This window comes from Lithobates pipiens, unplaced genomic scaffold (assembly GCF_037356315.1).
Source record: "Lithobates pipiens isolate NorthernLeopardFrog02 unplaced genomic scaffold, aLitPip1_a1.2 Scaffold_3, whole genome shotgun sequence".
Lineage (NCBI taxonomy): Eukaryota > Metazoa > Chordata > Amphibia > Anura > Ranidae > Lithobates > Lithobates pipiens.
The window spans coordinates 185,349,137-185,371,593 of NW_027507790.1; the positions used below are offsets into that span (position 1 = coordinate 185,349,137).

Genomic DNA, 22,457 nt, shown 5'->3' on the forward strand with positions numbered 1-22,457 from the left:
CATCAGCTGATCCAAGGAGGAGGTGTAGATTTAAAATAGGAGAGGGCCAATAACAGAACCTTGGGGGGCCCAAACAGAGAAAGGAAGAAGCAGAGTTGTTAGAAACGTCAAAAGGTGCGGTTGGATAAGTAGGAAGAGAACCAGCGAAGAGTACAGTCAATGAGACCAAAAGGCGAGGATTTTTTTTTTTTTTTTTTTGAGGAGGGGGTGGTCAATCTCAAAGGCAGCAGAGAGGACCAGGAGTAGGAGTACAGAATAGTGTTGATTGGTTTTGGCCATTAGTAGATCATTTGTTCATTTTAGGAGAGCAGTGTAAGAGAATGTATAAAACAATTCTGTCTCGATTTCCCTGTGTTTTGCTAAATATGTACTAAATATGTAAATATGTACTAAATTGAGCCGATTGAGGCTGCTGCCAGAGGGTGCAGGGTAATGGGTACATGGGGTAGAGTTAAAATTATGGAAGCCCAGGGAGATAGTTTAACCACTTGCAGACCGGACCATTTTGCTGGTCAAAGACCAGACTACTTTTTACGATTCGGCACTGCGTCGCTTTAAATGACAATTGCGCGGTCGTGCGTCGTGGCTCCCAAACAAAATTTACGTCCTTTTTTTCCCACAAATAGAGCTTTCTTTTGGTGGTATTTGATCACTCCTGCGGTTTTTATTTTTTGCGCTATAAACAAAAATAGAGCGACAATTTTGAAAAAAAACGCATTATTTTTTACTTTTTGTTATAATAAATATCCCCCGATGGCAGGGCGGCATTGAATATTGGACGTACCTGTACGCCAATATGCCTGCCCGTGCCATTCTGTCGACGTACATCGTCGTGCGCTGGTCGGGAAGTGGTTAAGGATAGAGGACAGAGCGGTCAAAAAGTAGTGGTAGAGAGTGCATGTTACAAGGAGAAAGAGCTGAAGGGGTAAACAAGGTCACCTGATGTCTGTGTGGTATTTTTTAAAGTATTTTCTTGTGTTCATTTGCTTTGTGCATTTGCTTAAATGCAGAGGCTCCCACTTTAAGAAAGAGCCCCAGTTGCAAATGCTTCCTCCAAAAGATGCTTATATTTATACTGATAGGGATGGGCTCATTTCAATTATCAATCAGGAGGTTATAAAGGTTGGCTGGTTAACAGGGCAAAATTCTTACTTCAGAAACAGACTAGCAAGAGGGCCATAATTTTGGGTAAGACAAGGGACATAATAAAGCACTGTAATGTGTCCAGGTCTACAGACGGTTAAGCAAAAATAACATACCAGCATTATTAAAAATACATAAGCAAAAGCAGATAGCAGTGTTTCAGTTTTTGGGTGGAGATGTTTCAGCAACACAGTAGTTCATGCGCTCTTCCTGTCCATGTGCGATTGCCTGCCAATATTAGACAAGACGAGAGATCTGTAGACTTCTGTGTGAGTCCTGCCTGGCACCCGCAATCTGCTGATTACACGTGCAATGCTTTCCAGGCTCAAAAAAATAAATGCACATTTTTTTTACCTGCAAAATGTGCATTTATTAATTTTAAAAAGTGACTTTATCCTTTAATCTTATGTGCAATATTCAGTGGCTCAAGAGTGGTTGAAATTACCTGCAAATTGCCAAATGCATGGCCACCTAGGAGCCAGATTTTCAGGTTACACTGAGGTAGAAAACAATTAATGGAATCTAGAGAATTCAACTGCAGAGCAAGAGTGTCCACTATGGTGACCATATAAAAGTGTATTGCCTTGTATTGATACTCGATTTAAGTCTATTATAAAATGAGTAAAAAATATGGCGTGGGGTATGGCTGAATCTGGGCTAACTTCACCAGGGTCATGATAAACATGCATAGGGAAGCAGAATAATCAAGAACAAGGAAGTCAAACAGCATTAGTAAGTATAGCGGACAGCAGCCATAATTAAAGTGGTGGGCCAGCTGAAAATAAAAATAAAAAATTAAGTCTTTTAATAAGCACACTTACCTGTCCAGGGTGCCCACAATGTCGGCCGCCCGAGGCCGACCCATCCCTCAGCTCCCGGCACTGCCATTCTAAGGCAAACAGGCAGTGGAGCCTTGAGGCTTCACTGCCCGTTTCCTACTGCGCATGCGTGAGTTGCACAGCTCTTTGTGAATAGGATGCGCTGTGTTCTTAGAAACACACAGTTCCCAGAACACCGTGTGCCCCATTCCCCAGAAAACAATGCAAGGAGAAGGCTGAAGATCACTGCGGTACCCGTTGAGGCGAGAAATAAGGGGGTTTAAGGAACAAATGGACATACAGGTGGCTAAACTGATGAAATGGAGAACAGAAGTTACAGAAGCAATTTGAGAGTGATAGGCCTTCTAGAGCAAAGTGAGGGCCCCAACCCCATAGTATTCCTGGAGGGGTGGTTTAGGGAAATTTTTGGGCCCACCATTCTCACTATTATTTGGAAATTGAAAGAGCACATCGAGTCCCCTTTAAAACCCACCTGACGGGTGATTATCCTAGACCACTACTTCTGAAATTTCTTAATGAGGATGACAAAGAGGCCCTGTTACAGAAGGCTAGAGAGATGGGATGGGACTATCCTGACTTTTCCCCAGACCTCCAACAATGCAGAGCTGAGTTTATGCCGATCAAACGCAGCTTGATGAAATATAAAAGGTAGTATATGCATTATTGTACCCAACCTGTCTACGGAGAACAGTGCTAGGTGGGACTGTATTTTTCAATTCTCCGGCCGATGCGGCACGTTGGCTGGAGGAAAATAAGAAGGACTTACAATCCTGAAGGACCTGGTTCTGCTGCTGTTCTAACTTGACTTTGTATTGAGGGGAGGGGGCAGAGGTGGAGAGCTTCTCAAAAAAAAAAAAAAAAGGAGCGGAGGATGGGGTATGAGGAAGAGGTGCCTGGGGTGTAGGGGAGAGACTGGACTACTGGATGGATCAGGTTACTGTTTTTCCATCAACTTGTTTTTCTTCTGTTCCATTCTTGCATTACTTTTATATGTCTCCATGCAAGATAAGACGTTTAGTATAATCTCTTGGAATTTCCGAGGTTTTGGGGATCCAACAAAGAGAGCTATGGTTCTGTCTGCACTGGAGGGGAAAGGACCTGGATTGCTCTGCCTGCAGGAGACACTTGACTAAAGACACTATGCCGCAACTCTGCAATCATAAATTCCAGACCCAATATCACGGTCCATTCCTCATATTTAGGGGGGGGGGGGGGTTTGGGGTCAGTGGTGTTCTCCTGCCAGGAGAGCTGTATTGATATACAGGGCTGGTATGTGTTCTTGTTCTGCTCAATCAAGAAGAAACCATATGTATTAGCAAACATCTATATTCACCCCCCCCACACACACCCATTTAAATTTGAGGTTCTACAAGACCTGGTGAAATTCACATTGGACAAAGTTAGAACCCCAATCATTGTGGTCTTTAACAAAGTCATATATAAGGGCTTAGATAGTTTCCCACCAGGGAATAGACCCAATGGAATAGGTGAGGGATGCTTATCTCGATTCTTACATGAAATGGGACTGAGTGATTTATGGCAAACTCAGCACCCGCAGGAATGACAGTACTCCTGTTTTTCAAGCTCTTACCTCACCCTGTCTAGCATTGTCATGGCCTTAGTTAATGGAGAAGCATCAGCAAGGAACATAAATTATGGTCCAAGGGGGGTTTCTGACCACTCTCCACTTGCACGGACCACAAATACGGGGGGTAAAGTCCATCCAAGAGAATGGAAAATTAATCCATGCTGGTTGGAACCGATTGGCAGCTCTGGAGAAGTGGTGGACAAACTAATTTATTCAAATAAATACAGGCACGGCATCAGTTGGAGTGGTCTGGGACTCCTTGAAGGCCTCCTGAACCAACAGGTGGCAAGAGTTTAGGGGAATCTAGAGAGTGGGAAAGGGAAATTAGAAAGGAGGTGATGCAGAGAGGCGGTATGTAGAAGACCCAACCTCAGAAAGACAGAATGGCTAGATAAAAACAAGCTTTAAAAAATAAAAAAAAAATAAAAATAAAAATAAAAGAAGGACTACCATAAGACAGACAGAGAACAGACGAATATTCCAGAGACAGTGCCAATTTGGGGAAGGAGAGAGTGTCGGCAGTATGTTGTCCCTATTGATCAGTTCTAATACACACCCCCCCCCTCTGCTGTCTCGGCGGTCAGAACTCCAAGTGGGGAGATTCCCACTGGCACTCCAGAGATAACACATATTTAGCAAATTTTACAGCTCCTTCTATACCTCCAATAGGGGAGATGGGAGGGTAGAAATGGACGATTTTCTCCAGGGAATATCAACCCCGACCTTAACAAAGGAGAAAATGGAGCCTTTGGTGGAGGGAACTCCAGTGGCAAGATAATGGGGGCTCCGCACAACACATTAACGGAGGCCTTAGAAGCAGTTTTACTTACATACAGATGTCCGACAATAAAACTAATCACCAAAGTATGGCAGGTAACTAAGGCATTGTTGTTGGGATACAGAGGGATATCAGATTTTGTCCCTCTGTGGAACAATAGAAATCTAGTGGAAGTAAGAGACATAGAGAGATCTGTGGAATGGGAGAGGCGGGGCATCAATCGGCTAAGCCAATTATATGAGGGCAATGTAATGAACACACCTAGACCTAAAACAGGAATTTAAATATACCAAACACCACATTTTACAAATACCTTCAAAACAGACAGACAATTGAATGGACCCAGATCCCCATCCAAGCAAAAATAATTAAATTCAGATACAGCTAAAGGATTAATCTCTGAATAATATATATATATATATATATATATATATATATATATATATATATATATATATATATATATATATATATATATATATATATATATATATATATATATATATATAAATAATAGAGATATATCTATATCTATCTATCTATCTATCTATCTCCCATTCCTCCATGTGCCTTGTTGGATGTGTAAGCAGAATGCAAATATACCTAAAAGTTTGGGTGGTGTGAGGGAAAAGTGTGGGTGGCAGAGGGTTGGGAGGACGATGATCAGCGCGGTGTAGGACATGGAAGATTAGGACGATCTGCCTAGCAACAGCCATGTCAGGTAAGTTTAACCACTTCAATACCGGGCCATAGTCAAATGACAGCCACAGATGGGATCTCCCATTCTGGGTGGACGTCATATGACGACCTCGGTATTGCGCCGCTCCCCCGGAGCAGCGCGGCGATCACTCGGACACAGCCCATCCCCGATCTGTGGGATTTTCCTATTTTCCTCTCCATCTACCACCCCCACCCCCCCCGATACATGTGACCAGCGTGTCCAATCACAGCCGGTCACATGTACTATGTCATTACAGCGCTCGTGCACGCACCTAGGGGATGCGGCTTGTCACCCTGACACAGCCCAACCCCGATCGCAGTAAAGAGCCAATGAACGGCTGTGTCCAATCACAGCCGGTCACAGAATGTAAACAAACCTAGGTAACAAGATGTTACTGGGTTCTCCTCCTCACACACTGATCGTGTGTGAGGAGAAGATTGCGGTAACATCTCGTTACCACTCAGTGTAAACCAACACATACCGATTACCTACCTACCCCCCCCCCAATAAAGAGGACCTGTCGCCATCCCGTCCGAGTACCAGTCACAGCCCAGAGTACCCGTCCCAGCCCAGAGTACCCAAATGCCTGTCACCAGCCCGGAGTAACAGAGTACCTGTCACCAGCCCGTCAGATTAACAGAGTACCTGTCACCAGCCCGTCAGATTAACAGAGTATCTATTTGCAGCCCATGCCTCATAGAATACACATTGGGGTGTTTGCTTTCCAAAATTGGGTCATTTTGTGGGCAATTCCATTGTCCTGGTGATCCAGGACCTTCAAAAGTGATAGGTAGGAACGAAATGAGATGTGTAATTTATGCTCCTAGAACACCTGAAGGTACCACTTCCATGTTGGACATCTATATGGCCAGGCTGTGTAAAAGTGTCACACATGTGGTATCGCAATACTCCAGAGTAGCAGAATGTGTTTTGGGGTGTAATTTTTGCTATATACATGCTATGTGTTAGAAATATCTTATAAATGCACAAAAAAAAAAAAAAAAATTCTTAATTTTCTTTCCACGTTTTCTGAAGACTTGTGTAAAAAAATTAACCGCTCAAAAGACTCATTATGCCTCATAGAATATACTTTGGGGTGTTTGCTTTCCAAAATGGGGTCATTTTATGGGTCGTTAGGAAATTAGAGGTGTCATTTATGCTCCTAGAACCCCTTACGGTGCTCCCTACATTTTGGACTTCTGTGGCCAGCCTGTGTAAAAGTCCCACAGATGTGGTATTGCCATACTCGGGAAGAGTTGCAGAATGTATTTTGGGGTGTAATTGGAAGTATGCATATGCTGTGTATGAGAAATAACTTGTTCTTATGACAATTTTGTAAAAAAATAAATAAAAACAACACACACAAACCTTTTTTCCCCCAAGAATTGTGGGAAAAAAACTCACCATGCCTCTTACTAAATACCTTGGACTGTCTACTTTTCAAAAAGGGGTCATTTGGGGGGTATTTGTACTTTGCTGAAATTTCAGAGCCTCAAGAAATGAGATAGGCAGTCAGTGCATCAGGTGTGATCAATTTTCAATGATTTGCACCATAGCTTGTAGACTATAAAACTTTCAAATAGACTAAATAATATCCACTAATTTGGTTTATTTTTACCAAAGAGATGTAGCCGTATAAATTTTGGCCCAAATTTATGAACAAAAATGACTTATTTGCAAAATTTTATCATAGAAACTAAAAACAATTTTTTTTCGCCCTTTCACTTATGCCGCAAAAAATAAAAAACCCAGTGCTGAGTAAATACCACCAAAAGAAAGCTCTATTTGTATGAAGAGAAATGATAAAAATGTTATTTGGGTACAGTGTTGCATGATTGAGTAACTGGCATGAAGGCCTAATGCACACTGAAGCTCAAAAAAGCTATTTCTGGACGCCAGATTGCTGGCAGAAAACGCTGGTTGAAAAACCTGCTTTTAACAGCGTTTTATACTAGCGTTTATGAGCGTTTTACAGCGTTAGCGTTAATGGGCGTTTTTTATAAAAATACACAGAGGACACTCCAAAAATCCCACAATGCATTGAAAAATAGAATGCCAAACACTAATGAACGAGCGTTTATGAGCGTTTACAAGCGTTTATCAGCGTTTGTCGTTTTTTGGCGCTGAAAAACGGCACTTTGAACGCGAATTTCTGGCGTTCAGAAAAAAGCCCATAAACTCCACTGCTCATTAAAGCTGAAAAACGTCCATGTGTGCATGGACACATAGGCTAACATAGAGTGGAGTTTATGGGCTTTTACAAAAAACGCCCAAACTCCAATAAACTGCAGTTTATCAGCTTCAGTGTGCATGGAGCCGAAAAGTGTGAGAGCGCTGAAAGCTAAAAATTGGTCTGGTAAGGAAGCTGTATAAATGCCCTGTATTTAAGTGGTTAAAAATTTAATTCTCTTTTGTTTCAGATTTTTTTGGAACATTTTGATGTAAAATTTGTTTAGGGTGGCCCTCTGCTTTAAGAAGGGTGCACACACACACACACACACACACACACACACACACACACACACACACACACACACACACACTACCATCAAGAGTCTCCAAGTAATGAATAGAAAAGTTAGGGTGGATACTAAACATGGTAGAGGTTGGAAGTGTGTTTTTCTGTCACTAAAAAGATTGGAAAAGGTGAAATGAGAAGAAATACTTACTTTGTTCTGCACCTTCTACTCGCTTCCTCTTAATGCCCAGGGTAAGATTTTGTTGCTCTTTCAATGCCTCTACTGAGCAGTTTGGTCTTGGCAGCAAATGTCCAGGTGTTGGTGCTGGTCTGTTACTAAAATATTTTTTCTTTAGTGCCTATAGAAAAACACATGTGTATATTTTAAGTAAGCCAAGAGATCTGGAATGAAAAAATGGATTTTGCTTTTAACAATCTTTATATGTCTAAATCCCACCCAAACAAAATGGATTTGCACTATTTCACATACGATCAAAATGGTCCATAAAAACAAGAGCAGAAATTTCCACAACATATGGCATACAGTTTGACCATAATGGTTTAATGTATACATCGGAGGTATAAAATCAAACTAGAGGAACCCCTGTGAACAGGTTTTGCTGCATTCCACTGCTCAGGACCGGGGTTTCTCGTCAATATTAATGACATTACACAATGGTCTTAAAATTCCATCTAGGGAAAGATACAACGCTGAAAGCAATTTCACTCTCAACATTGTATCAAATTCTCTTAAAGTATAACTAAAGGCAAAACTTTTTCTTTAAATTTTGGATAGTGTGTAGAGGGATTAGAAAACCCATTTTTTTTTTTATTGCTGCGTCTGTTAGTGAGATTCAACCCCTCTGTGTGTCACGTTTACCATTAGCATTGAAAAAGATAACAAATTTTTAGTTGTCCACACAAAAAAAAAAAAAAAAAATAAAGGAGGAAGAGGAAGGAAGGAAGGAAGAAGGGAGGAGGGAGAAGAAAAGGAGAAAGGAGAAGAAAAATCTTCCAATAGTGATACTGGGTCTGGTGACCTGAGGGTCCCCAAGGGATTACATTCAATTTGTAGGAATTTCCACTCACTTCCTGTTTTGGCTATGAGAAAGGAGGTAAAAAAGGTAAATCTTCTCAATGGGGCACAGGTGGAAAAATTAAACCAGCAGGGGAGGGGTTATAACTAGGGGTGCATTGAATGGAAATTTTGGTGCCGAAACCAAAAAATGTAAGATACACTAGGCCGAAAACCAAAACTGAAAATGAGTTTTTTTTTTTTTATTATATTAAAAAAGTCATAAATTGTGTTATATTCGTTATTCATATTCGACTTTAAATTATCATGAAAAAAAAAAAAAAAGTTGTACAATCCAGTAAAGTAAAATAGCTTACCTGTAAAATCTTTTTCTTGGGAGTACATAATGGGACACCGAGCCCAAGTTAATAACTTAAATGGGTATATAGGCACCTTCAAGTGATGGACACTGGCATACCCAATCCAGGAAGTTCCCTCCCTATATAACCCCTCCTCCTTACAGGAGTATCTCAGTTTTTGTAGCAAAAGAAATATACTTAAACCCCAAAAAGAGGTGAGGGACCTCTGTCCCGTGATATACTCCAAGAAAAAGGATTTTTTACAGGTAAGCCGATATAAAAAAAATCCTATTTTCTTTATTGTACATCATGGGACACAGAGCCGAAGTTAATAACTTAATGGGAAGTCGCATAGCAATGCTATTTGAGGGGAGGGAGCCACAACCCGCAGGGTACCCCCAGACTTGAGGACCTATACTGCTGCCTGCAGCAAACTGCGCCCAAAGGTGATTTCCTCATACCTCCTCACATCCACTTGATAAAACTTGGTGAATGTATGCACTGAAGACCACTGCCCAAGAAGCACTAACCGACCTGGTAGAGTGCGTTTTGACTTGAAAATGGGGAATCTTACCCCTTAAATCATAAGTTTGAATTATAACTTGCCGAATCCACTTATCGACAGTGGATTTGGAGGCGGCCTGTCCTTTTAGGACCCTCTGGCAGAATAAATAAGGCATCAGTCTTTCGAATCTGAGCAGTTGTCTAAATAGATTTTCATTGCTCTCACCACATCAAGACAATGTAATGACTTCTCTTTCCTAGAACATGGTTTTGGAAAAAAACGATGGCAGGACAATATCTTGGTTCAGGTGAAAACCTGAAACCACTTTTGGAAAAAAGTCTGAACGAGGGCGTAACACCACTCTGTCCACATGAATAATAAATTATGGCTCGTTACAAGAATAAGCAGCCAACTCCGAAACCCTCCTTGCTGAGGCCATAGCAACCAAAAATGACAACTTCCTTGTCAGATGGACTAAGGGAATATGTTGCATAGGTTCAAATGGCTGTTTTTGTAACCCTGATAAAACTATGACTGGAGGATTAAGCCGCATCACCCCTTGCATAAAAACCCCAGACTAAAGAATGTGTAGCAAGAGATCTTTGAAATAAGACCGATAAAGTTGAGACTTGACCTCTAATAGTACTCGAGGATATCTCAGAGTGCCAACCCTTGGATTCACACCAGGAAACATAAGCCCTCCAGACCCTATAATATATATATATATATATATATATATATATATATATATATATATATATATATATATATATATATATATATATATATATATATATATATATATATATATATAGTTCTGGAAGCTGATTTCCTTGCATTAATCAGGGTAGAGATAACGGACCTAGAAAGCCGTTTCTTCAGAATGTGGGTTTCAATAGCCAAGCTGTTAAATTTAGAGACCATAAAGGTAGGATGGAATATCGGCCCTTGTGAGAGTAGGTCTGGCCATAGTGGGAGGGACCATGGACCCTCCACTTCTATCTTTACAATTTCTGCATACAATGACCTTCTGGGCCATGCCGGTGCTACCAGAACTACCGGCTTTCTTTCCAGCTTGATCCTGCAAAGAAGTTGTGGCAGCATAGGGGGAAATGCATAGATCAGTGAGAACTGATCCCAGGGAGTCACCAACGCATCTGTTTTGCATGCGAGTGGATCTCTTGTCCTGGACACAAAGTTGACTATGTTGAATCTGTACGCTAGAAGATCTACGTCCGGAGTCCAACATATTTGGCAAATGGCTCAAAAAATCTTGGGGTGAAGAGCCCATTCCACCCTGGAATAACTGCTGGTAGCTCAAGTAGTCTGCCTGCCAATTCTCTACTCCTGGAATGAAGACTGCCATTCAAGGCATGGAGCATTCCTTTCTGCCCAAGTTAGAATATGGTTCACCTCTCTCTGCGCTGAGAGACTCTGGGTGACCCCTTGGTGATTGATGTAGGCCACAGCTGTGGCATTGTCGGATTGGATCCTGACAGGACAATACTGTAACCTGGAAGTCTAGCCCTTCAGAGCGAGACGCACTGACCAAATCTCTAGGATATTGATGGGCAAGGTTCTTTCGGCTCTTGACCACTGTCCCTGAACAGTTGTCTTTTCTAGTACTGCTCCCCAGCCTGAAAGGCTGGCATCTGTCGTTACCACTTTCCAGATAACTGGTCTGAAGGATTTTCCCTTCAGCAGATTCTGGGTTCGTAACCACCAATTGAGGCTTTGGGACACCTTTGGGGACAGCCGCATTGGCAAGTCTAAAGCTTGAATTGTTTTGTTCCAAGGAGACAGGATACTGTTTTGCAGCAGTCTTGAATGGAACAGGGCATAGAGAACCGCTTCGAATGAAGCCACCATCTTTCCTAGCAACCTCATGCAAAGGCGAAGGGAGGGATTGCCTTTTGACTACACCACACACACACACACACACACACACACACACACACACACCAGCTCTCTTATGGAGTTGATCTTCGCCTGAGGCAAGAACACCTTTTTCTGGGCTGTGTCTATGATCAGACCCAAGTATTCCAACCTTTTTATTGGTTTTAAGGAAGATTTCTCTAGGTTGAGAATCCAACCCAAACTTTCCAGGTAACTGGTTGTAATGCGCACGCTTTGCTCTAAACGAGCCACCAAGTGGTGTATTAGCAATAGATTGTGCAAGTACACCAAGACTGTTATTCCCTGTGCCCTTAGCCTGGATAGAGGTGGGGCCAGGACCTTTGTAAAACACCTGGGGTGCTGTAGCTAGCCCGAAGGGCAAGGCTACAAACTGGAAATGCTACAGTTCTACCTCATACCACAGTAACCTTTGGTGAGCAGGAAATACAGGAACATGCAGATATGCATCCCTGATGTAGATAGACACCAGAAGTTCTTCTAGTAGGATAGCCACTGACCTGATCGTCTCCATGCGAAAGGAGCAGATCTTCAGGAACCGATTTAGATTCTTTAGATCTAGAATGAGTCTGACATCTCCATTCAGTTTTGGTACTGTGAAGCGCCCGAAACAGATTGCCTTTTCTCTGGATCTTTGGGAACGTTTGACCTCAAGAAACGAGACGGTGGAAAGTCACGAAATTCCAGCTTGTACCCCAGAGTTACCGTGGAGATGACCCATCTGTCCCGAATTTCTTCTTGCCAGAAATATGAAAACTGCAGAAGTCTTTCCCCCGGGTGCCCCTCCATGAGGCTTTAGGATTCTGGCCCCAGAACTCCTTTTGAGCCTGGGCCTGACCCTGAGGTTTTCCTCTAGAGTCTGGACGGCAGAGGCCCTCGCCACTTCCTAGAGGTGGGAGCCCCTGGCGCAGGGGAAAGAGCCAGTTTAAATGAAGGGCGTTTATACTTTCTTTTGACTGGCAAAAGTACTTTTCCCACTAGAAATTGTTTGGATGTATTTGTCCAAATCATCCCCAAATAGCCGATCCCCATGAAAAGGAAACCCAGTCAGGAGCTTTTTACATGGTGCTTTGGCTGACCAATTTTTTTTTTTTTTAACCACAGGATTCTATGCATATGTACTAGCACCTAGTGAATAGAATCAGTTCAGCCAATTCCCAGGCTTGTTGTGCAGGAACCTCTTTAAGGGCTTGTCCAAATTGGTCCTTTGGGGATTGAAAGATGCCTATTGCAGCAACTGCAGGCCGAGTAATGGCACCTGCCAAGGAAAAAGCTGATTTTAACAGGAATTCCAACCTTTTATCTGTTGGATGCTTAAGCATTTGTACATTGTCTACTGGACAAGTTAGACTTATTCACACTGGAAATCACAGCGTCAACTGCTGGTACCTTCCACTTCACTCCCTTCCAGGCCCTGCAGGGTGGAGGTGAGAAAAGCAGTTGCACCATCAAATTTGCTCCAATGACTCACCCTGGCTTTCCACAATTGGTATTACATGGCGAGGCTGACAGTGTGGAGACATGACTGGACTATTACAAAGGGGGGGGGGGGGGGGGGGGAAGCATAGCAGATCTAACCTGAGAGAAATCACCCTGTGCAAGCTGCTGTGACCACACGCAGACTGACACTGAGCTTAAAGCAAAAAAAAAAAAAATAAATAAATAAAAACACACCCCATAAAACTCTATCCCCTATTTTGTAGATGCTATAACTTTGGTGCAAGCCAAACCAAACCAATCTATATACGCTTATTGCGTTTTTTTTTTTTTTACCAAAAATATGTAGAAGAATACATATCAGCCTAGAACGGAGAAAAAAAATTAGTAAAATTAAATTTGGGTACAACGTCGCATGACCGTCAAATTGTCAAAGTGTGACAACGCTGAAAGTTGAAAATTGGCCTGGGCAGGAAGGGGGTGTAAATGCCCTGTATTGAAGTGGTTAAGGTATGTGCATGGACTCCCTCTAGTGGAGAATTAAGGCTTGACAAAAAAATTTCCCCTTAAAGAAGAATACATAGGTGGACTTTAGTTACCAAGTTTCTTCCCATACCTTATACCCACCGCAGGATTTGCTGACTTAACAGTCAATCCAACCTTCACCAATCCCCAGCGGGCTGCATTTAGCAAACCTTCAAGGACCAATCCCTTTTTATTGGGGTTCCACTCACTTGGACCTGTAAAAAGCACCCCACCAGGAAAGCTTTTAAACTAATGTAACATAACTAAAGCCCTGGGTCCAGCCCTGCAAGAGAGGCATTACAGGCAAAACCTTGTGCTTCGGCTACGAGGTTTGGGTACCTTGGCCTCAGTGGTACTTTGGATGGTTCCAGTCTGTGGAGGCTATTTAAATCCAGCATGGATCCCTCCTGGAGCGCCTGAGAGCACATCTTCACTTGTGACCAACACTTTTGGCAAAAAAAACTGGGAGGAGGGGTTATATAGGGAGTGAACTTCCTGGATTGGGTATGCCCGTGCCCATCACCTGAAGATGCCTATATACTCATTAAGTAATTACCTTATGCTCTGTGCCCCATTATGTACGATAAAGAAAATTACTTTTATTAAAAGGTAACCCACATAAATTGGACACAGAAAATAAAAAATAAAGTAACTTAACAGTACATATATGCTGCACAATAACAAAAAACAGGCACAATATAAAAATGACAAAAGACTAATGGCCTCTGTTTGAGTAGACGCACATTATTTGCACAGTTTACTTTATTATTCAAAAATAGAAGAATCACCATAAAAAACTAGACAGAGGGCGCAAGGGCTATTACACTTATACTACCAAGCCATCAGTTCTGTATCAAAGCTTGTTAAAGTAAAACATCAGCTTCCAGTCCACGATACATCATACAAATCACATAATGGGAGTGAGACAACTGGAAAACCCAACAGGCTAAGTGGTTTAAAGGACTTGTCTCTTCCTTAGAGCCAGAGCTCCAAGGGGACAAGGCAAGGAAAGTCTTCAAAACATGTTAGCCTGTTGGGTTTTCCAGTTATTCCAGGCTATAGGTGATGTGGTGCATTGTGGACTGGAAGCTCAATTTGACGACAAGGTTGATATTGAGTACACCTGTTCATTTGTTGTATATTATTTAGGTTACCATATTAACAAAGAGGTCTTCCTTAATGCACTAGGCCGGGGCACCCGCTGTCTTGTTTTATTTTGACAGTGCAAGTATATCCACTGACTTCCCTAGTTATAAGAGCATTAAGAGGCCATCAAGGCGAGGCATGTCCAGTGAAGCCAGCAGGGAAAAAATTAAATAAAAATGTAGGCAACAGTCTGGGGCCCACTTCCAAGCACCAGAGATTGGGGAGTTGATTTATTGGAGAGATTGAAAAATTTAGCACAGCTAAGTAAATTAGGCTAGTCAATGAGCTCTGAAGTTCTTCAGCTTGTTCAAAGCTGTGACAAAAAATAAATAATTAAAATAATAATTATATATAAAACACACACACACACACACACACACACACACAGGAAGCAGATTGGTTAACCTAACCATCTACGCAGAGCTGCACCAGATTTTGCACTCTCCAGTTTTAGGAATAGTAAATCAAATCAACTTGTGCGTTTTCCTATTCAGTTTCATATCCCTTTACTTTAATGGCAAAGTTGCTGTGAAAAACAAACGGTTATAAAATAAAGAACTAACCATAGCAAATATAGCAGAAGGCCGTTATTCTGTTTCAGTTTTTCTGTAAATTATATTTATTATTTTCAACTTAAATGAGAACTAATTTCCCCAAGTTTTCTCCTTAAGGTGTCAGAGCAGCTGCATGTGTGAAAAAACTGCATGTATATGTAGCTACAGGTTACATACATATTCATACAGTATACCACTGTGTTCTGGCCCTGGGTATGGGCGGAGACTGTTTCTGGAAGTCTCTGCCCATACCCGGAACACAGCGCGGTATACTGCATGTAGCCAGCCACAGATACAGAACATATATACATACAGTTTTGCACATGCAGCAGGCTGACAGCTTAGGGAGAGAGCAATACAGCTTGGCCTAACAAACTATGTTTACAGTAGTTCAAAAGCTGAGGTTCTCTTAAATTGGGGAGAAAAAATAAATAAATAAAACACAAACACCCCCAACCACAACTGCAGAAGAACTACAATGAACAACCAATGGCACAACTAGACATTGGAACATACGATGTTCCAATAGCAGTCTGACTCTATATACCAATTCATTTACTATTTTTAACATAGTAAATTGGACTGTGCTACAAATTTCAAAATCTATTTTAGAGTAAAAGTGGCAGATTTCGCTTTAAGAACAAAAGTTGTTCAGCTCTCACAGGAGACGATTCCTCTCCTCATCAAGGATATGAGATGCTAGACTGAATAGTCTCACTCTCTGTACTGGTGCTTGGGGCAGATAAATATCTGCGTGCAATCTGTGCAAGCAAAAAGGAAAACTTTGTTTGTTGATGCGCCAGTACTACCGGATTCTCGCTTCTGGCGATAGGCTGTTCAGCAAAATAAATCTCCAGCGGTTGGGTAGCTGCACTTGTTGTGGCACTGCTATGGACCGGGATGCATTCATATAAAATTTCTTCAATTATCAGATAATCGAGGGAGTGTGTTCCTCTTCATTTGTATGCAACTGTTTCTCTGGTATACTTTCCTCTGTGCTACACCTCGAAACACCTTCACCAGATGCTGCCATCACCTCCATTTGTGCATGTATCACTTCCCACACTTTCTCCATATTAAAAAAAATAATGCCATTTAAAAATCGAGGCTCTAGAACTGTTGCAATGCAGTCCAGAGGATTGGATTCAGTGTCTTAAAACCAGTTGGTAACGCCCTCCACTAGAGTGTTTTTAGCCGTTTTTACACCATGGTCTGTTTCTGCCTCTTTTCCTAGCAGACACTTTAGTGCAGCAATCAAGGGAATAAATTTCAGCCATGGAAGCATTAACTGAGCTCATTTTTGTTAACGGTTCAAATGGACATATAAGAGAAACGATTTCCAACTAAAATCCACTGATGTGCACTCAATGTTGCCAGCAGCTCCTAATCTGCAATGTATGCAGCTAAAACACGCTTTTGTTCAAAAAGACTTTGCAGCATATAGTAGGTGCCGTTTCAATGAGTGGCTACATCTTGCTGCAGTCGTTTTGGTGGCATTCCAAACTGTATCTGCAAAGCTTCTAATCTGGACTAAGCAAGCGGAGAATTCTTAAAGTGACCCACAATTTCTTCCTTTTGATACGATATCAGATATGGTACACTGACTCAGCAATCCCTCATTCACAGCCAATTGCAGTGTGTGCGACACACGGTATGCTATTAAGTTCACTGTCCTCCATTGCCATGTTCCGCACATTATCTCGGACAATCAAATGCACTTTAGACTTCTCAATATGCCAAGTGTCAAGCATGGTTTTTAAAGTGTCAGATATTGCCTGCTGTAGTATGTGATTCAACAAACTCACGTGCGTTAAGTAGGAGGTTGTGGAATTGAAATTTGGCATCTATCCACTGCGCTGTCAGGCTAAGCATGCTCGTTGGACTGACGTCTGAACTCCAAATGTCGGTAGTAAAAACGGATTGCTATGATTTTGGTAGTCATGAGCTCATGTTTTCTAACACTGCAAGACAATTCAGGTAGACAGGTATCTGCAAAGTAGCTCCTGCATGGTATTGTGTAACGCAGCTCAATATTTTGCATGAGCCTACGGAATCCAATGTCCTCCACAACAGAATGGTTGGTCGTCTAATGCAATAAATGCCATAATTTTAGCTGTAATGCCATGAGCTTTGGGACCGTCACTTGTAAATTTTGTAACCTTTTCGAAGACTGTGGCCACAAATGGTGTTGAGCCTGGCCCTGAGGCACTTTTTGGAAGCGGTATTGTTTTCTTGTATTCTGTATGTTGAACTGGATGACACGTTTTAAAAGGTGGTGTATCAAACCTGTTGAACAATGCCTTAGCACTGTATCCCCTAGCATAGAATGATCTATAGTGGGAGTGAAATCCGTGGAGGGAAAAAAATAAAATAAAAATATAGGACTAAAATCAAACACACACACACACACACACCAAACCCCAGGCAGCTGTAAGTTTAAACCTAAAAACCACCCATCTTTTTTTTTTTTTTCTTTTTTTTTTTATATATAACAGTGCACCTCTTGCCATGCAATGCAGTACATCTGACTGAAGAAAATGTTGAATTTGATTGCATGCGATTTGTGAGATTTAATATATTCAGTAGTATATTGCATACTGCCAGGTTAAAAAAAAAAAAATAATTAATGCACTTGTCAGTGTAGTATTAGTATAACATACGAACTGAATGCCATCTAAAATGAATTGACAACACTATACAAAGTAATAAGTAGTACCTTAAAAATACAATTATTACCTGGCCTGTTAGTTTAGTAGAAGTAGAAGTAGAATATTACAAGTACACATACAGCTGAATATATTTCTATTTCAATAGCAAAGTTTGTGCTATATATATATATATTATATAGTACTAGATGGATTGTTTGTCAGTCAGCAGTTAAAAAGAATGCTCACTAGCGAATAGTAATAATAGTCACCCAGGAGGGACGGTGCCCACTCCCCAATGCAGCCCTGTATGCAATCGTCTCCCGAGTCACAACTATGTCTCAAGTCTCATCTCAACCACAAAGAATGTCCGCGGAGAAAGTGCTCCCATCTCCACTGCAGCGAACATGCTCACGAGTCTTAACCACGAGGAACATGTCCGACACGTTGGTGCACGCACCGCTACTGTGCACGAGCAATTTTTTAGCGCCATTATTGCCAATTTTTTTTTCGCAATTTGCCGTAAACACAATTTTCGCCACATCCCTAGTTATAACCATCCTTTATTTATTTTTTTAAATATATAAAGAAGGAAGAAGTATTGCATACAGTTCTACTTCAAGGGCTCGTTCACATGTGCAGCAGTGACTGTTTTTAGAAGTGTTTGAAAAGTAGCAAGCCAGCATTATTAGCCTACCCTCCATGCAACTGCGTGCACTACACGTGGTTGTCGCACAGCCCCAACAGCACTGGCCACTGAAAGCGACATGCTTTTTTGTTTTTAAATGCCATTATGTATTTTATTATGCTAAACACATACAATTTCATGCAACAAAATGAGATAACAGACAACACAAGTCACAGGAACCACAACACACATGTATTACAGCAATGATTATATATCACAGGAGCACCACTGTTCAAATGGTAGCCACAATGGTGTGCCAAGTATCCTTAAAATTAAAAAAAAAGCACGTCATCTTCTGAAACTAAGGTCAGGTTTCTGGTGGGTGCGTCTCTATGGAGGTGGGTGGGAATTACCAGGGACTGGCTCTAATAGCCAGAACCTCCAAGGTCAATGGCTTAATGGGCCCACCGGGAGAGGCATCCAACAAGGACCAGCCTTCAGGCATCGTGACAGCCATCCCATCAGTCTGTGGTGCCCAAGTGTTAAAAAAAACACAATCATTAAAAAAGGAGGCTTTTGCCTCATATGTGGCATGTAGAACCATAACATGTGGAGGGGCATTAGCAAGAAAGGGGGAAGAGAAAAACAAAAAACAGAAGGCATGTGTGCCCAAGAGGGCTAGAACAGTGTAAACCTCAGTAAACAAGTAAAACCTTAAAATAAAGGGAACTTATCTGGTCCATTCACTTAGGGTCATTGCATAAAGAAACAAATACCAACCAGATCAGAACATATGTTAATAAATACATCAGGACATGTATGCAAAGCCGTTTCTAATAACTAGGGATATAGCAAAAGAGCATGCAACAGGGTCTTAAGCAGCTGCCAGACCAACATCTCTCGCAGAAGGGGGAACACCATAATGAAGGGCTATGGTGTCCCAGAGGCCCCGGATTAGTGTATCCATGTGGCCCAAACTGTATAAAATTTTCTACAGCGATCCTTGCACTTGGCCATCCATACCTCCACCTCCATGATGTCATTAACCATAAAGAAGTGGCTCTGGGACAGCTGCACTTCCAAAAATCCTTTTATAGAAACTTTATATGACAAGTGGTTGACAGATGGAGCAGGGAACAAAGAGGTAGATGCGTTTCGTGCAAATGTTAGCACTTAGTCATTACCATGTCATTAACCAGTTTGAGCAACTTGGCCTGACCAGGCACCTAGGATTTTTTTTCCAGTAGATTGGAATGAGGCGACGAGCAGCATTAAGAATATGCAGCAGAATACTTTTCCTGTAGTGACTAATTGGAATGGATGGCACATGCAACAAAAACCACATGGGGGGGGGGGGGGGGGGGGTGGGAGTCCAGGACATCAATATCAAGAATAAACTTGATTTGGGTCCAAATGTCCTGCCAGAAGGGTCGTATTTTAGGGTATTCCCACCACACATGGAGGCAAGTACCACACTGGCCACAGTCCCTCCAACACAGATCAGATATATTGGAGTAGATCCTAGCCAGCGTAGTAGGTACCCTATACCAGCGTGCTTAAAAGCAGTTCTCTTGCATCTGTGTCCACAGAGCCGGTATAGGTGAAGCAAAACAAATGGCCAGGTTGGGTTTTTAAAAAAAAATAACAATATAAAAATATGTGCTGCGGGTATCTCTCCCACACTCTAATATAGAAGGTCTTCACAATACCTCCCTTTGGCTAAAGCAGTTTATACATCGCTGAAAGAGAGGTGTGAGGTGCGGGAGAGAGCATTTTGAAGCTATTTGTATAACCTCATTAATATATGAAAATGCAATCCTGAAGTGAAATCCTGCAAAACATGTCAACAGGGCATCTTCAAGTTTGATATCTCCAATGTATATATTATGCCATTGCAGTCAACAGATATATGCCATATGTTGGACATTATATGCTTTAATTTATAAGTAGACAATTGTGGTCCTTACAGGAAACACTTTTGTCCAGGTACTCTTGATAATTAATGCCACATATACAAGTAATTATTTTTTTTCATACACATAGGGAACAAATTAAGATTAAACCTACATTTTGACACCTTGAGGTCAGCACACATATGGCTGCATGCCTCTCTGTCCAGAAGCAAAAGAATGAACTTACCTTCCTAAATAATTTTTATCACAGATGTTCTGTTATGGCTACACAAGTTTAACCATAGAAAAAAAAATATATATATATACACTTTTGTGAACATGGTATCCATTTTATCAGCTTCCGCAAAGTAGAATAGACAATAATTCGATTTGCCAACAAAGACACGCAATTTAAAAAACATATGTATAGCAAAAATCATTTTTAGTTTTAGATAGGAGTGGAGGTGGAGGTTCCAAGGTCTACAACCGCTTTTTATTTTTTATGGCTACCTGTGCCCCCACTCCTCTCATAAAGGAAGTTATCACTTTTTGGTTATACGGCATACACACTTTATCCTTTTGCAAACCCTGGCAATTCAAAATGAAGAGAAAAAAAAAAAAAAATAAAATAAAATATGTAATATATGCGCGCAGGGACATTTTTACAGAAAAAGCCGAGATTCGTGAACACTCTGGGTCTATGGTTTGTTTTGGCATGTGGTTTTCACAGAAGACAGCCTCCTTCCTTCACACGCTATTGCAACTCGTGTAAAAAAATGTGTCGTGAGGACGTGGCCTCCTGATGCATTGCAACTGCAAGGCCTGAGAACGGTCATGTGACGGAGTATGTAACATCCCTGCTCTCAATCTAGGGTTCAATACCAGGTAGTTTGGTGGCAGCTGTGACTGCAGAGAAGGGCCCTTTACACATTGTCCCTTTGTTTTCTATGGGCAAAGTAACAGTGTCTTTAAGACCCACATCAGGCTATGCAGATGAGGAGAGGGTTATAGGGTCCTGCCAAGACAACTTTTGAACTATACGCATCAATACATTTCTTTATATGCTGAAACCATGGTTGGTTTAATTACATAGTCTTACATATTTAGAGTCAAATAAAAATGAGGAAACACAAAGATCAAATATTTAAGTCAATGCTGAAGACATACCTGTGAGGCTGTGTACCGTGCACAGGGGTTGAACGTGAATAAACCTTGTAAGAGTTCTAGCAGGTCATCTCCTGCAGCTGTGAATATCTGATCGAGTGCTGTTCCTGGAAAGCTTTTAAAGGTAACGTAGTCTGGAAGGTTAGTCATGCCCTGCATAGGAGACACCATTCCTTATGTTACCTTTTTCATAAACCGTAATTTGAGGAGAGAAAAAATAAAATAAAATAAAAAAACACACAAAAGTTGCTTAGTATTGTGTGCCAATGCAAAACAATACAGTGCTTTATACATAAAAAAGCAGTTGGTTATAACCAAAATTAAAATGTAAATATAATATAATATATATATATATATATATATATATATATATATATATATATATATATATATATATACACACACACACACACACACAAACATATATACATACACTTTTTATTCATTTAGATTTAAACAAAATATAATGGATACTCACAGGCCATTGATCTTCTGTTGGAGTGCCCAATGTCTCAAATATCCTTGTGAGTTGATCCAAATCAGAATCCCCAGGCAGAAAAGGCACCTAATAGAAAATAAGGACATGTAGTATCCCCAGTGCATTCTCAGCCCTAAGATCATATTTACATGTTGGTGACAAGTGTAACAGCTGCTTTCATCAGTTTGTCATTTTACAGAGATTACATACCCTTAGCAGCAACTCTGCCAAAATACATCCGACTGCCCACATGTCAACACCCACACCATACATTCTGGCACCAAATAGTAACTCTGGAGACCGATACCACCTATTAAAAGCAATACAAGAACTTTTCAATAACATATGTGATAAATGTTACATAGTACCAATAACCTAGTTTATCTCTTCCTTCTTACAATTACACAGCATTTTATATAGAAAAAAAAAAAAAAAAAAAAAATCATTACAGCAATCAACAAATACTTCAATGTTCATTAACCACTTTTCTACCAGGGTATGTCTGTCAATGATGGATCAGCAGCCCTTTATTTACCCAGTGCTGTTTATGAATGGCACTGGATAAATAGCTACTGGGTGGTCAATTTCCCCAGTAATTTTGTGTACCGAATTGCCATTACCCAGCTACTTTACCAAGCCATTCCAAGGGACTGGGTGCCATGTGATCC

The 22,457-nt window shown here is 41.2% G+C and overlaps 1 protein-coding gene across 1 annotated transcript in view; it reads right to left on the reverse strand.

Moving 5' to 3' along the window:
* The window catches only part of CDK7 (cyclin dependent kinase 7), a 47,183-nt gene that overhangs the window by 3,111 nt on the left and 21,615 nt on the right, over window positions 1-22,457 (reverse strand). Inside the window, exons 8-11 of the mRNA XM_077462610.1 lie at window positions 22,000-22,099; window positions 21,790-21,876; window positions 21,315-21,464; window positions 7,739-7,886 (exon numbers count right to left, since the gene is read on the reverse strand). Of these exons, the coding sequence (XP_077318736.1) occupies window positions 7,739-7,886; window positions 21,315-21,464; window positions 21,790-21,876; window positions 22,000-22,099 (485 nt within the window). The remainder of the gene's footprint in view (window positions 1-7,738; window positions 7,887-21,314; window positions 21,465-21,789; window positions 21,877-21,999; window positions 22,100-22,457) is intronic.